This window comes from Lepidochelys kempii, chromosome 6 (assembly GCF_965140285.1).
Source record: "Lepidochelys kempii isolate rLepKem1 chromosome 6, rLepKem1.hap1, whole genome shotgun sequence".
NCBI lineage: Eukaryota > Metazoa > Chordata > Testudines > Cheloniidae > Lepidochelys > Lepidochelys kempii.
This window is the reverse complement of record NC_136385.1, coordinates 100,392,388-100,404,846: the sequence shown is the minus strand read 5'-3', so window position 1 is coordinate 100,404,846 and position 12,459 is coordinate 100,392,388. Positions and strand designations below refer to the sequence as shown.

The window sequence follows — 12,459 nt, the reverse complement described above, 5'->3', positions numbered from 1 at the left end:
AATTCAAACTTAAAAACCATTTGGTCAGAAATATGCATTTCAGTTAATACGGAAGTTAGAATGGTGCAACTACTGTTTCATCCTATTGCCATATATTATTGTGAGAGCCAGAACTCACAGTAGCAGATGAGAAGCAGATAGAAACTTTACATAATATCACATACTGTGATCATATGGATGGTGAGAATGAGTGCATATTAAAGCAATGTGACTGATGATAGTATATTTCTGTCAAATATGAATCAGGAGAGGAGTGTGTATTCGGAAGCATGCTGCAGCTGCAAAAATGAATGCCTTGGCAGAGATCCAAAGAAAAGCAAAAGCTATAGCTAAACAACATCAACTCGTAGACTGACAATATATTGGCACAGACAAGCCAAAGAGTCAGTACTCTTCCTCCCACCACATTTTTAGAAAAATAAAATTATAAATAAAGCACACACTGGAGCCTCTGATTCACCTTGCTGTGCTTCCTCTGTGCCTAATAAAGATAGTTATTGGCATTATCTTCTTCATATTCTGAGTCTGAGTTTTAGTGATTATTAATAACCGAAGATTAGCAGAATCACTAGCCTGATTTCCTTTGATCATCATCCCACAACAAGCAAAAATGGATGAGGCAAGAAAGAGGATAAAGTGTTGGATTCTTAGTTCATAAGGAGCCAATATAAAACTGCACTATTATGAAGAGGCAGTGGTTGACTAGCTTTCCATTATAAGCTCAATTTTATCACAGCTACTCACCCAACCTTATCTTCACCCAAACTAAAACAATCTCCCTGATTCTTCTCATGAGTGCTCATTCCTCTGCCAGAGAAGAATTAAGCTGTGAGTGAGTGGAACCTTTACTCTGAAGTTCCAGACTTCCTAACATTTGCTTTGTGAAAACAGTACTCTAAAGGTTGAATTTACTTCTCTGTAAAGAACAATGTACATTATTATTGCTGTATGAATAACAAAGATTAATAATAGATTATATTAATTTACCAACATTTGGGGAAAATTTTCAAAGTGCTAAAACACTCACATCTCCCTTCCACTGACTGCAATGAGAACCCTTAGTGCTTAGCACCTTTGAAAATCAGGCCTTTTGGGGGGTTTATTTTGTTCGTTTTTAAAAGATGAAATGCTCTACATTTATTCTGATGTAACTAATCTATGTTTACTGCCACAACTCTATCCTAATTAAGATTTTCTTTTTTTTGGTCTAAGCATATTACTTAGCATCAGCGACAAAACAGAGTGAAATGAAGAGAAATCAAAGTAGTAACTTTCTATCACCATCCGAATGAATAAGAAAACAACATGTTAATGTGAGAAAAACAACCACACACAAAGTTACTGGATGACTTTTCATATTTATTATTAGTCGGAAGCAACCAACTGACATCAGTAAGGAACAGAACCAGCAAAAACAAAACTTTCCACAACCCAATTCTTGTTACAGGTCTATTCTAATGCAAAGTGAAGGAAGGAGCTAAAACTGGGTGTAGAAGTTTCATGTTTGGACATTTTTACCTTTGGCTGAAAGGATTTTGTTATAATGAACAGCCATGTGATCCCTGATCAGGTACTGGTTATTTAGTCTCCGGGAGGAGTCAATGCAAAAAGCTATAAAATTAAACACATTTGAATGTTATAAAAAGTAGTGCAAAGATCAATAGTTATTAATTAATTACAGTTCAAACCCAAACACAGTTCCAAACAAGAGCTGCAAAGATGGCAGACGGTGTTACATAATGGAGGCCACAAGAACCAGCGCATGGGCCTGCCCTTGCTTTTGGCCTCCCAACGTCACAGGTGACATGCCCTAAGGGGACACTTGTCTTTCCTAACAACTTCAGAATCATGGTACTTTTGGGAAAGGATACCGAGGCTTTAACTCACTCCTTCATTCTAAGATGTCATCTCTCCCTGATACCTTTTCTCCTTTCCCTGCAGTGTTGGTTTGCACTACAGCCCCAGATCCAGTGGCTAAGCACTCTCATTCCATCTTCTACATGATCATACTGCATCTCTAAACAAACCAAACTGAAATTTGGTGGTCACCAAAGTGTGCTAATGCTCCCTTCCCTCTCTTTAAAACTGAATAGTGTATGTCTGACAGCCTCAAATCCAGGTGTTCCAACCATGAATCCCATGCACTTTGTCTCTCCCACATTAATGGGCTGGTTTGGTAGCATTTTCATAGTTAAAATGCTGAATTGATAAAGTCCTAGTTTTCCATTACTTCCACCGCATCCATCCAACCCCAAACTTTTAAAAACTTCTATTCCAAACCAGTAACAGAATATATGTTTACATTTCATCAGTATAAATAAATACATTTAAAAACAATATTCAGTTAGTTGTCCCTCCTCTCCATTTACCTTCCAGTCCCCAAGGTCTGCAGGAAAATGTTACCCACATTGTTAGAAGTTTTAGAGATATTACCAACTGTTACATGGGAAACAGAGATTCCTAAACTCAGGATATTGTGGGTGAGGGCCTGATGCTGTGAAATGTTGACTTTAGTGGGAGTTCAGCACACTCAGCACCTTACATGATCAGATTTGTCCCACAGAGTCCTAAAGCATTTTCGATCATTTATTTTTATTTAAACAGAATGTTTTATTTAAACATTCATGTTTAAGATACCTTAGGACACAAAAATTTTAGATTGGACAGAGTTCAAGAAGTTCCTATAAACATAGGCACTGTTTTAGCAGGGCATTTAAGCACATGCTTAAGTGGTCTACAGAATAAAGGGCACTACTCATAATCTTAAAGTTATTATACATATGCTTAAGTGCTTTGCTCAATGGGAGCCATAGCTTCTTCATCACCTGAATGGAAACAAACTCAGTATCATATTAGAATACATATTATTCGTTCTATCTGAGCCATTAGCTCATAAGAAATAACACTTAAAGGTGGTATTTTTACCTTTTTAGCTGTAATTTTATGTATTCTAGCCAGAAAAAGCACCAGGACACATAAAACCCACTTGTGAAAAGACCAAATGTCCTTTCAGTAAAGCACATTTGTATATTACTATTATTAAAACCTCAGTAAAAGTTTAAGTCAAAGGTTTTAATGAAATAACTTTTTTTTAAAATCAGAAAATAAACAAGTCCATACAAGGCAACCATGACAACCCTTTTATCAACTCATACATATTACTTACCATTACTCTGAGTACTTAAATGTCCTTTAAATGGGCTTGCTGGACCATATCTGGGAATGGCTGGATATTCGCTCACTTAAACAAAAATGTCAAGCAATTAGAAGGAAATACATATTTTGACAAACAGGATAAAGCAAAACATGTTTCTTTACAGCTGCAATGGTCTGTTTAAATCAGTTATTATGAGAAATTTGAATCTGTGGCAGCCAAACAGATTACTGGAAGGGTGGACTTTATTTAATATTACAATGTGAACATCATTATAGTTCAATGAGCTTCCCATATTAACTAAATACCAAAGTATGATTGTAGAGAGACAGCGTGGGTGAGGTAAAATCTTTTATTGGACCAACTTCGGTTGGTGAGAGAGAGACAAGCTTTCGAGATTACACAGAGCTCTTCTTCAGGTCTGAGAAAGATACTCAGAGTGTCACAGCTAAATACAAGGTGGCAGAGATTGTTTAGCATAGGGAATGGTCCCTTCAAAGGAATGTTCCCTTGAAATATGTTAACTACTTATGCTAAACAATCTGTGCCACCTTGTATTTAGCTGTGACGCTCTGAGGCCTTGTCTACACTGCTATTTTACAGTGCTGCAACTTTCTTGCTCAGGAGTGTGAAAAAACACACCCCTGAGCGCTGCAAGTTTCAGCGCAGTAAAGTGGCAGTGTAGACAGTGCACCAGCCCTGGGAGCTACTCCCCTCATGGGGACGGTTTTTTTACAGTGCTGGGAGAGCTCTCTCCCAACGCTGGAGCTGCAACTACACAGTCACATTAAAGCTGCCGTGGCAGTGCTTTAACGTTGCTAGTGAAGACATACCCTGAGTATGTTTCCCAGACCTGGAGAAGAGTCTGTGTAAGCTCGAAAGCTTGTCTCTCTCACCAACAGAAGCTGGTCCAATAAAAGATATTACCTCACGCACCTTGTCTCTCTAGTATTGTGGGGCCGACATGGCCATAACAACACTGCATACAAAGTATGATTGTGATGTTTTCATAGATACATACAGTTTAAATCAGAAGGAATCATTAGATCACCTAGTCTGATCTCCTGTATATCACAGTCCATTAAATTTCACCCAGTTACCCCTGTATAGGGCCCAATAAAAACTTGTGTTTGGCTAAAGTATAACTTGTTTTAATGTTTTATTGTAAGGACTTTAAATCCATTACAGCAAATGACTGATGTATGTATAATCTTTTCAGATGATAGATGCTGACGTAATTTAGTTTCATGTCCATAATTTACACTGCTAAATTCTGAACACTTTAAGGAAACAATCTGTGCTTTCTCTTCCAATAAGAAATCATTTTGCCAATAAAAGGAGTTTGTTTCAAAGTATGCTGTATAAAAATAACCTGGTATTGCACTGGCTGAGGTCATTAAAGAAAAAACAATCATTCAACTTCCCAGCAGTTTGATGGACTGGCAGAGATTCCATTTGGTATATTTAGATCTAAAACAATCACAGTGCAGCTATTCTATGACAAATGTTGATGCAACTACTCGCTCTCGTACCGGTTGTTTGGAGTAATAGGAGAATAAGCATCATAGAATCAACATATTCTGCTCAGAAAATAAATGTCTTAATATTAAATGCAGCAGCTGTTGATCACTGGTCAATATTTTATCCCGTTGACAGTCAGTATGATTTTCAAAAGTGCTCTGCACACTGAGTGCACTTGAAAATCCCATCTATTGTGTCTTATGTAAATAGGATCTTTAAAATCACCACCTGTGAAACTCCACATTTTTGAAGCAATTTTTAAAAGGAGATATGTGATTGTTATGAGCAATAACATTCTCTGAGCCTTCACTCTATGTGGCTAACCCCAAGAATTTAAAATATAAAACAAAGAAAAAGAAAAAATCCACAAGACTCTTCTAAAACAAGATTTCTTTCTGGAAGTGAAGGTACCATACCTGCTCCACTTACTATTGACTATCATAATTTGCAGCCAATTTCAAGGAACATATGATCATTGTCAAGGGCTGAACTAGCCCATTCTCTCTCACCTGTAGATGTTAAGAGAGCCTGAAATGGTCATGTGAACGATTGCCTTACAACTGATACATGGCACCTCTGTGTGCAAGTAAAAACATATGACAAGGTATATGGTCATAAGCAGATGTATACACACCTCAGGTACTCTGTGAGGTAAGAGGCTGAAAGTAACCAATAAGTGTGGTTATCTCAAACACCTGTACTCTTCGGTCTCCAGTACAACTACACTCCATGAAATACGTTATGCTTTTTACTATATTAATTAAAAAAAATTAAGATATTTGAAAAATTGTGGAGAAAAGAAAGATGTCTTTATCTGGGGATATATAGTATTTTTAAAATTTTATTTTTTTTAATATTGTGGGGTTTTTTTAATTGCCTAATTCAAGGTCCTTCACATTAGGAGTAGGGATGTAACTTTTACTATTCAGGTTAACACCAAAAACTAACCATCCTTTTCTTCATCTGCATCTTTTTTCCATTCTTCATTACTGCTTCTATCCTCTCTTGTTTCCTGGTTGCTCCTCTTTAACTCCCCTCCTATTCTTTGATTGCTTACCCTTCCTTCCCAGTCCAAATCCCTCACTGCTTCCCTTCCCAGCACCTCTGCTCCATGTACAAGCAGAGAAACAAACTGAAACTGCTAAGATAGAGCAACTCTCTGTTATGGCCCCAATCCTGCAAAAACTTACATATCTGCTTAACTTTAACCAGATGAGTAATCTACTTACATGCTTAAAGTTAAGCACTTGGGTGAGTGTTTTCAGAATTGAGGGCTATATTTGTGGCTTCTGGCACATGGAATGTAACAGTACAGAAGGTGGGGGAACATGACAAAATTGGTGTGCATTTGATGATTTCTAAAAACTAGCTATAAACTATAGAATCCTTTTGGCTCTTAAAGGCTGTAGTATTTAAAAGAACTGTTAATACAAATCAAAATAGAAGGGAAAATCTTAAGACATTTTTATGACATTCTTCTTTTTGATGGGTGTAACGATTTCAATGACGGCAAATTAGTAAATTTCTTTCTGTGTAGTTTCATTAAATACCATAGATCCTAAATAGATAGTCAACATCACTGTGAGGAATCTTCTTTTCCTAATGCCCATTTTATAATATAATAGCATTTCCAAACCTGGGATGTCTTAACACTAAGCGAATGCATATTTCCATTATACAAGCTGTTTAACAGGCTTTTTAGTGTATTTCAAATTTAGGCATGTTACACTTTACAGAAACAAAGCACAAATGCTATAGAAATCTTCTGAATATTCCCTAGGAGCCCTGAATAGAGAAAGGAAGGAGCTATCAAGTCCATTAGCCTGAAGCATCTATCCATTTTGTGATGTACCGCAAAAGCTATTACTCTTGAAAGGACAGGATATATCTGTTGCTAATTTTCACATGCAACTAAATAATTTGAGATGCACGTTGTGATCTGGGTTACTACAGATTCACATCCTGAATGTCTACTATACACACAGATTATTTGTTCCCTACGATAAATAAAATGGGCCACATCCACGCTGTTGCAATATCCTATCCGTTCCTCATTTAAAACACCTTTAAAATCTGTCCTTTCTCCTGCACTTAAATCACTATTGCTTGGCCCTACCATAGTCAGTTATCTACTTGACTAATGCAGCTCCTTCTCCCTGGCTTCCCTACCTCTGACTTGCCTCTCCTCCAGTACATATCAAATGCCACTAGTAAAGTCATCTCTCTTGATCAATGATCAGATCAGCTTAACCTGGCTTAAATGAATTCCTCCATTGACTTCTTCTCACCACTCATAGTAGGTTCAAATTTCTCAGCCTCACCAGCGAGGCTCTTTACATTAACACTCCTGCTTTCATCTCTGCTCTTGTATCTTTCTAAACATTACCCCTTGGACTTCAGTGAAGCCTCCTGACCAGTGATGAGCTGCCAAAATCTTAACAACGGGTTCCCTCCTCACCCCATGAGGGGGTCGTTGCCCACTCCTGCCCCCCGGGACTCCTGCCCCATCCAACCCCCAGTGTTCCTTGATGCCCCTCCCGGACCCCTGCCCCATCCACCCCCGTCCCCTGACTGCCCCCAGAACCGGGCAGGAGGGTCTCGTGGGCCACCGTAGTGGGTGCCCACCCCACCCCTAAGAGCCAGAGGGACCTGCCAGCGGATGAGGCGGGGAGTCCCGGCAGTGCTTACCTGGGGCAGCTCCCAGGAAGCATCCGGCAAGTCCCTCTGGCTCCTAGGGGCAGGGGAGTGTAACTGGGGGGAGCAGGGGAAGCGGCTGCTCGCCCCACTGATCACATCAAAAGTGGCGCCTTAGGCACCGACTCCACGGGTGCTCCGGGGCTGGAGCACCCACGGGGAAAATTTGGTGGGTGCAGAGCACCCACCGGCAGCTCCCCACCCCATGCCCGGCCCCAGCTCACCTCACCTCCGCTCCACCTCCTCCCCTGAAAGCACCGCCCCCACCCTCGACTTCCCACAAATCAGCTGTTTTTGGGAGGGCTGAGAAGCAGGCGGCAGCTTCCCGCTCAGGCCGAGGGTGGCAGAGGTGAGCTGGGGCGGGGAGTGGTTCCCGTGCGTGCCACCCCCCCGTCACCTGCTGTGGCGTGGGTGGCCCTCCTTGAGCCCCCCTGCCCCAGCTCACCTCCGCTCTGCCTCCCTGGGCCTGAGTGCAAAGCCGCCGCCTGCTTCTCAGCCTGCCCCGGCTTCCCACGCAGACAGCTGATTCGTGGGAAGCCAGGGTGGGGGTGGGGGTGGAGAAGCAGAGCAGGGCAGTGTGTTCAGGGGAGGAGGCGGAGCGGAGGTTAGGTGAGCTGGGGCAGGGCGCTGCGCGGGGAGCTGCCACCAAATTTTCCCTAAGGCGCTACTTTTGGCCGGTTAAATTTAGAAGCCCTTTTAGAACTGGTTGTCCCTCGCGGAACAATCGGTTCTAAAAGGGCTTCTAAATTTAACAACCGGTTCTAGCGAACCGGTGCAAACCGGCTCCAGCTCACCACTGCTCCTGACTAGTTATCACCTTTGGTTGAGTCTACACTAGTATTTTCCTTCAAATTTTCCACCATTGCACAATCACTGGTGCAGATCCACTGGGGCTAGCCATCTTGGGATCACTACTGTGGACACCTGGTTACTGGCTTTTTAACTATCATGTCACCTAGATCTGCTCTAAGCAAGCATACACAATACAGTGGTTAGAATACTGGCAGATAGTCTATATTAGCACTCCCACCATTATTAGCAGTGGTAATATGATGGAAGGAAATTTAAGGAAAACGCTAGTGTAAATATATTATTTGTAGCCTTCTTTCTCTCATCTGCAACACATCTTCCATGTTGTCCTGATGGCTGGAATAGCTTCCTTTGTCTTGTGTGCCACTCCATTTAAAGGCATCCTTAACACACTCCTTTCACAATGTCCTTCAATGACAATTTATATTTATAGTTTTAGAAAAACAAATATAAATAGTAAATTTGATTATAATTTTTTTAGGAAAATAAAATCCTAAGTATCCAACAACAAATGTGAAAGTAATAAACTAGAAATCTGCTCTAGCAATCTATCCTTCTCTGTTACTTTTGTGTACTGTTCATGATCTAATTTAGACCTCTATCCTGCAAAGCATGGCTATTTGGACTCCGTTGGACTGTTCACATGTAGTTATGCAGGTATGTCGTTGAAGGATTGGGGCCATAGACTATAAACATCAAGAAACAGGGGACTTGTATTTTAGCTGCTTATGAAGTGGTAGGGCACCTGCATAATTCAGGTTTCAGAGTAACAGCCGAGTTAGTCTGTATTCGCAAAAAGAAAAGGAGTACTTGTGGCACCTTAGAGACTAACCAATTTATTAGAGCATAAGCTTTCGTGAGCTACAGCTCACTTCCTCAGATCTGAGGAAGTGAGCTGTAGCTCACGAAAGCTTATGCTCTAATAAATTGGTTAGTCTCTAAGGTGCCACAAGTACTCCTTTTCTTTTTGAATAATTCAGAAATCTGGGCCAGAGAGGAGATCACAGACTCAATAGATTCTCATCCAGAGCTGATCAAATGGAACCTAAGTTCTCCAGCATTTTGTAAGTGATGTATAGCTGAGTCTGATAATAGCAGAAAAAACACACATTTTATAGTCAGATGTCTCGTTATAAGATCATCTCTAATGAGTATTTCAGGTGAGGGAACCCTGGAGAGAACAGTCCAGGCACCATAAGAGTACCCCTTTGTGAATTCTTGTAACTATAATTTTGATCCAATTCAGTAAATTGTACAGCTTGGGTATGATTTTAAAGGTGTTCACAGACGTGATGTTCACACCATCTTCAGCTGGAACTGTGGCTCCTCAGTAGCCCTGAAAATCAGGCACTTTATTTTTCATCATTCATTTACATTACAGCCGTCTGTAAAAGCAGACAATTTTTTCACCAGCAGATGGCACACTGTTTAACTGTAACGTGAAATATTTGGTGTTACTGTATCAGCCTTTTACTATTAATACATGTACATTTGTAAAAAAACAAAACAATGATCTAAATCACCCGTCTACCAGAGGAAAACCCAAAAGACAGAGTGAAGAAGGAGATATCTTGCAGAGTTTCCTCTGAATCTTTCTCCTGAGGAGGAGCAAGGTCTGCCCCCAAGCTGCAGGGATCTCAGAAAATTAGCTGAAGACACAAAACCATCTAATAACAGGCCCTATAGTTCCCTATTCAGGAAGACAACATTATGTCAGTTTACACTCCGTACATATTTCAAGGTTATCTTCACAACCAAAAAGACTAGAAATTAAAATGTAAGGCTTATATTTGGGAGCACAAGGGGCAGATTCTTCAGGAAATTCCCTGGCGACAGAATATACATAAGCTTGACAATAGGGCATGTTTTCTGGGGGACTTGGATAGTCAGGGGGTGAGTAAAGATGACTAGTTCTGGGAAGATGGGAAGGGGAATAAAGGTAATAAGACTTGTACCTATCACTTTGAACAATCTAAATCAGGGATGGGCAAACTTTTTGGCCCAAGGGCCACATCGGGGTTGTGAAACAGTGTGGAGGGCCGGGTAGGGAGGGCTGTGCTTCCCCAAACAGCCTGTGCTTTTCTTTCCGTGTACATATAAATGATTCCATTGTAAACACCTTTGACCACAGATTTAAACTTTTTGCTAACACATATGTAGAACTGAACTGGGAACTGTATAAACCAGTTTTACCTTTATTTAGGAAATTAGTCAGATTTAAATGTGTCATTTCAGAAAACGATTTTTTCCTCCAATAAGTACATGGATATATATATTTGATACCTAATGCAAATAACCGCAGTAGGAAGCCACACATTTATTCAAATTTTAGAGATATTGCATTGTTCACCCTGGGTAATTTACACAAGAGTTTTGTCATATATGCAGCTTCCCAAGGTACAGAATGTAAACAAAATTACATAAGAAACATCAAAAATCAATTAGGTCCTTTAGTACATTGTTAATGCTTGTAATTGCTTCCTTTTGTGAGCCTTGCTTGCTAATGAAGGATACAATGCAGTACAGAAGGGAAAACTGGATGCGAATCATTTACTTTTTTTTTCTCCAGCCAGTGGCAAGGATGGATATCAATCATGATTCTTTTTGTTTGTTTAAAAAATATTTTGTTTAAATGATTTCTCCATTAAAATGTTGGTTTTTTTGTTTACCTGTTGCCAGATCTTACTTTCTTCCCATTTTATAGTCTTAAATTGCTAAGGTGGATATTCCGTGCTTCTTTCTTAATTAGTTTCCTAATTGTTAGCAGAATTTCAGAGTTTACATAAAATTTTTAAGAAGATATATAAAACATTCATCTATACTGAAAAAGACAATTCTGTGTCTCATTAACATCCTTCCAGTGAGATCAACACAAATTCAAATACAAAACTGATAAGGAAGTAGCAGGGCTATTTTTACAACCAACACCACTTTCTGACATACTGAACTTCTGCACATCAAGACAGATGACACACTTTGACTGGGCTATAGTCTTTCTTCAAGGTTTTCAGTTTGAAACCAGTCAGACTTGTATTCCTAAGTCATTTAGTTACCTTTGAAAACCAACTTTTAAAATGCTTAGATATTGGGTTTAGGATGTTAACTTCAGGCTTCTGTTTTGAAAAAGATTTTATGTTTGAGACTGTTTTAAAAATAAAAATACAATAGTGGCCCTGATGCTGCATACACTTTTATGCACATGCTTAACTTTAATCATGAGAAGTTCTATTGAAGATAATGGGTCTATTAATATGAGTAAACCTACATATCTACTTAAATATTTGTGGGATTAAGACCTTAATTATCAATATTTTTCTCATATTAAAATAAGATATCATTCTAGTAGTGACATTTTAAAAACCAAAATAATGATAATTTAGTTCATTATAAATTGTATTAATAAATTAAGGCCAGAAGAGACAATTATGACCATCTAGTCGGACATCCTGTGTAACACAGGCCATAAAATTTCATCAAATGATTCCTGCATCAAACCCAATTTTTTTTTCACTTTGAGCATTTCTTTCAGAAACAGACATCCAAATTTGATTTAAAAACTTAGACTGACAGAGAATTCACTACATTCCAAGGGATGTTGTTTCCATGTAGGGTTGTCAGGTGTCCAGTTTATGACAGGAATGCCCCATTAAAAAAGGATCCTGGCGGCTCTGGTTAGCTCCACTGGCCACTAAAACTTCAGATGGCAGTGCAACGGGGGGGCTAAGGCAGATTCCCTGCCTGCCCTGGCTCCATGCAGCTCTTGGAAGCAGCTGGCATGTCCGACTCCTAAGTGCAGAGGTGGCCACAGGGGCTCCATGTGCTGCCCCGACCCCAAATGCCAGGTCTGCAGCTCCCACTGGTCAGGAACCACGGCCAATGGGAGCTGTGGGGGCAGCGACTGTAGGTGCAGGTAGTGCGCAGAGGCCCCTGGCCCCTCTGCCTAGTAGCCGGAGTTGGGATATGCCACCGCTTCTGGGAGCTGCGTGAAGCCAGGGCAGGCAGGGAGCCTGCCTTAGCCCCGCTGAGCTGCCAGGCTGGGAGCCATCTGAGGTAAATACCGCCCAGCCAGAGCCCACACTCCCTCCTGCACCCCAATCTCCTGCCCCAGCCCTGAGCCCCCATCCACACCCCAAACCCCTCATCCCCAGCCCCACCCTGGAGCCTGAACCCCGACCTGGAGCCCTCACCGCCTCCTGCACCCCAACCTCTTGCCCCAGCCCGGTGAAAGTGAGTGAGTATGGGGGAGAGCGAGCGACAGAGGAAGGGGGGATGGAGTGAGT

General features: G+C 40.7%; 1 protein-coding gene across 5 annotated transcripts in view; it reads right to left on the bottom strand.

The window, feature by feature from the left end:
* SPATA7 (spermatogenesis associated 7) overlaps positions 1–12,459 on the bottom strand; it is a 77,307-nt gene that overhangs the window by 46,134 nt on the left and 18,714 nt on the right. For all 5 annotated transcript variants that reach the window (XM_073349369.1, XM_073349366.1, XM_073349368.1 and 2 more), the window contains 2 exons: positions 3,167–3,241; positions 1,519–1,611 (listed from right to left, as the gene is read on the bottom strand). In XM_073349369.1, the coding sequence (XP_073205470.1) occupies positions 1,519–1,555 (37 nt within the window). In that variant the 5' untranslated portion in view covers positions 1,556–1,611; positions 3,167–3,241. The remainder of the gene's footprint in view (positions 1–1,518; positions 1,612–3,166; positions 3,242–12,459) is intronic.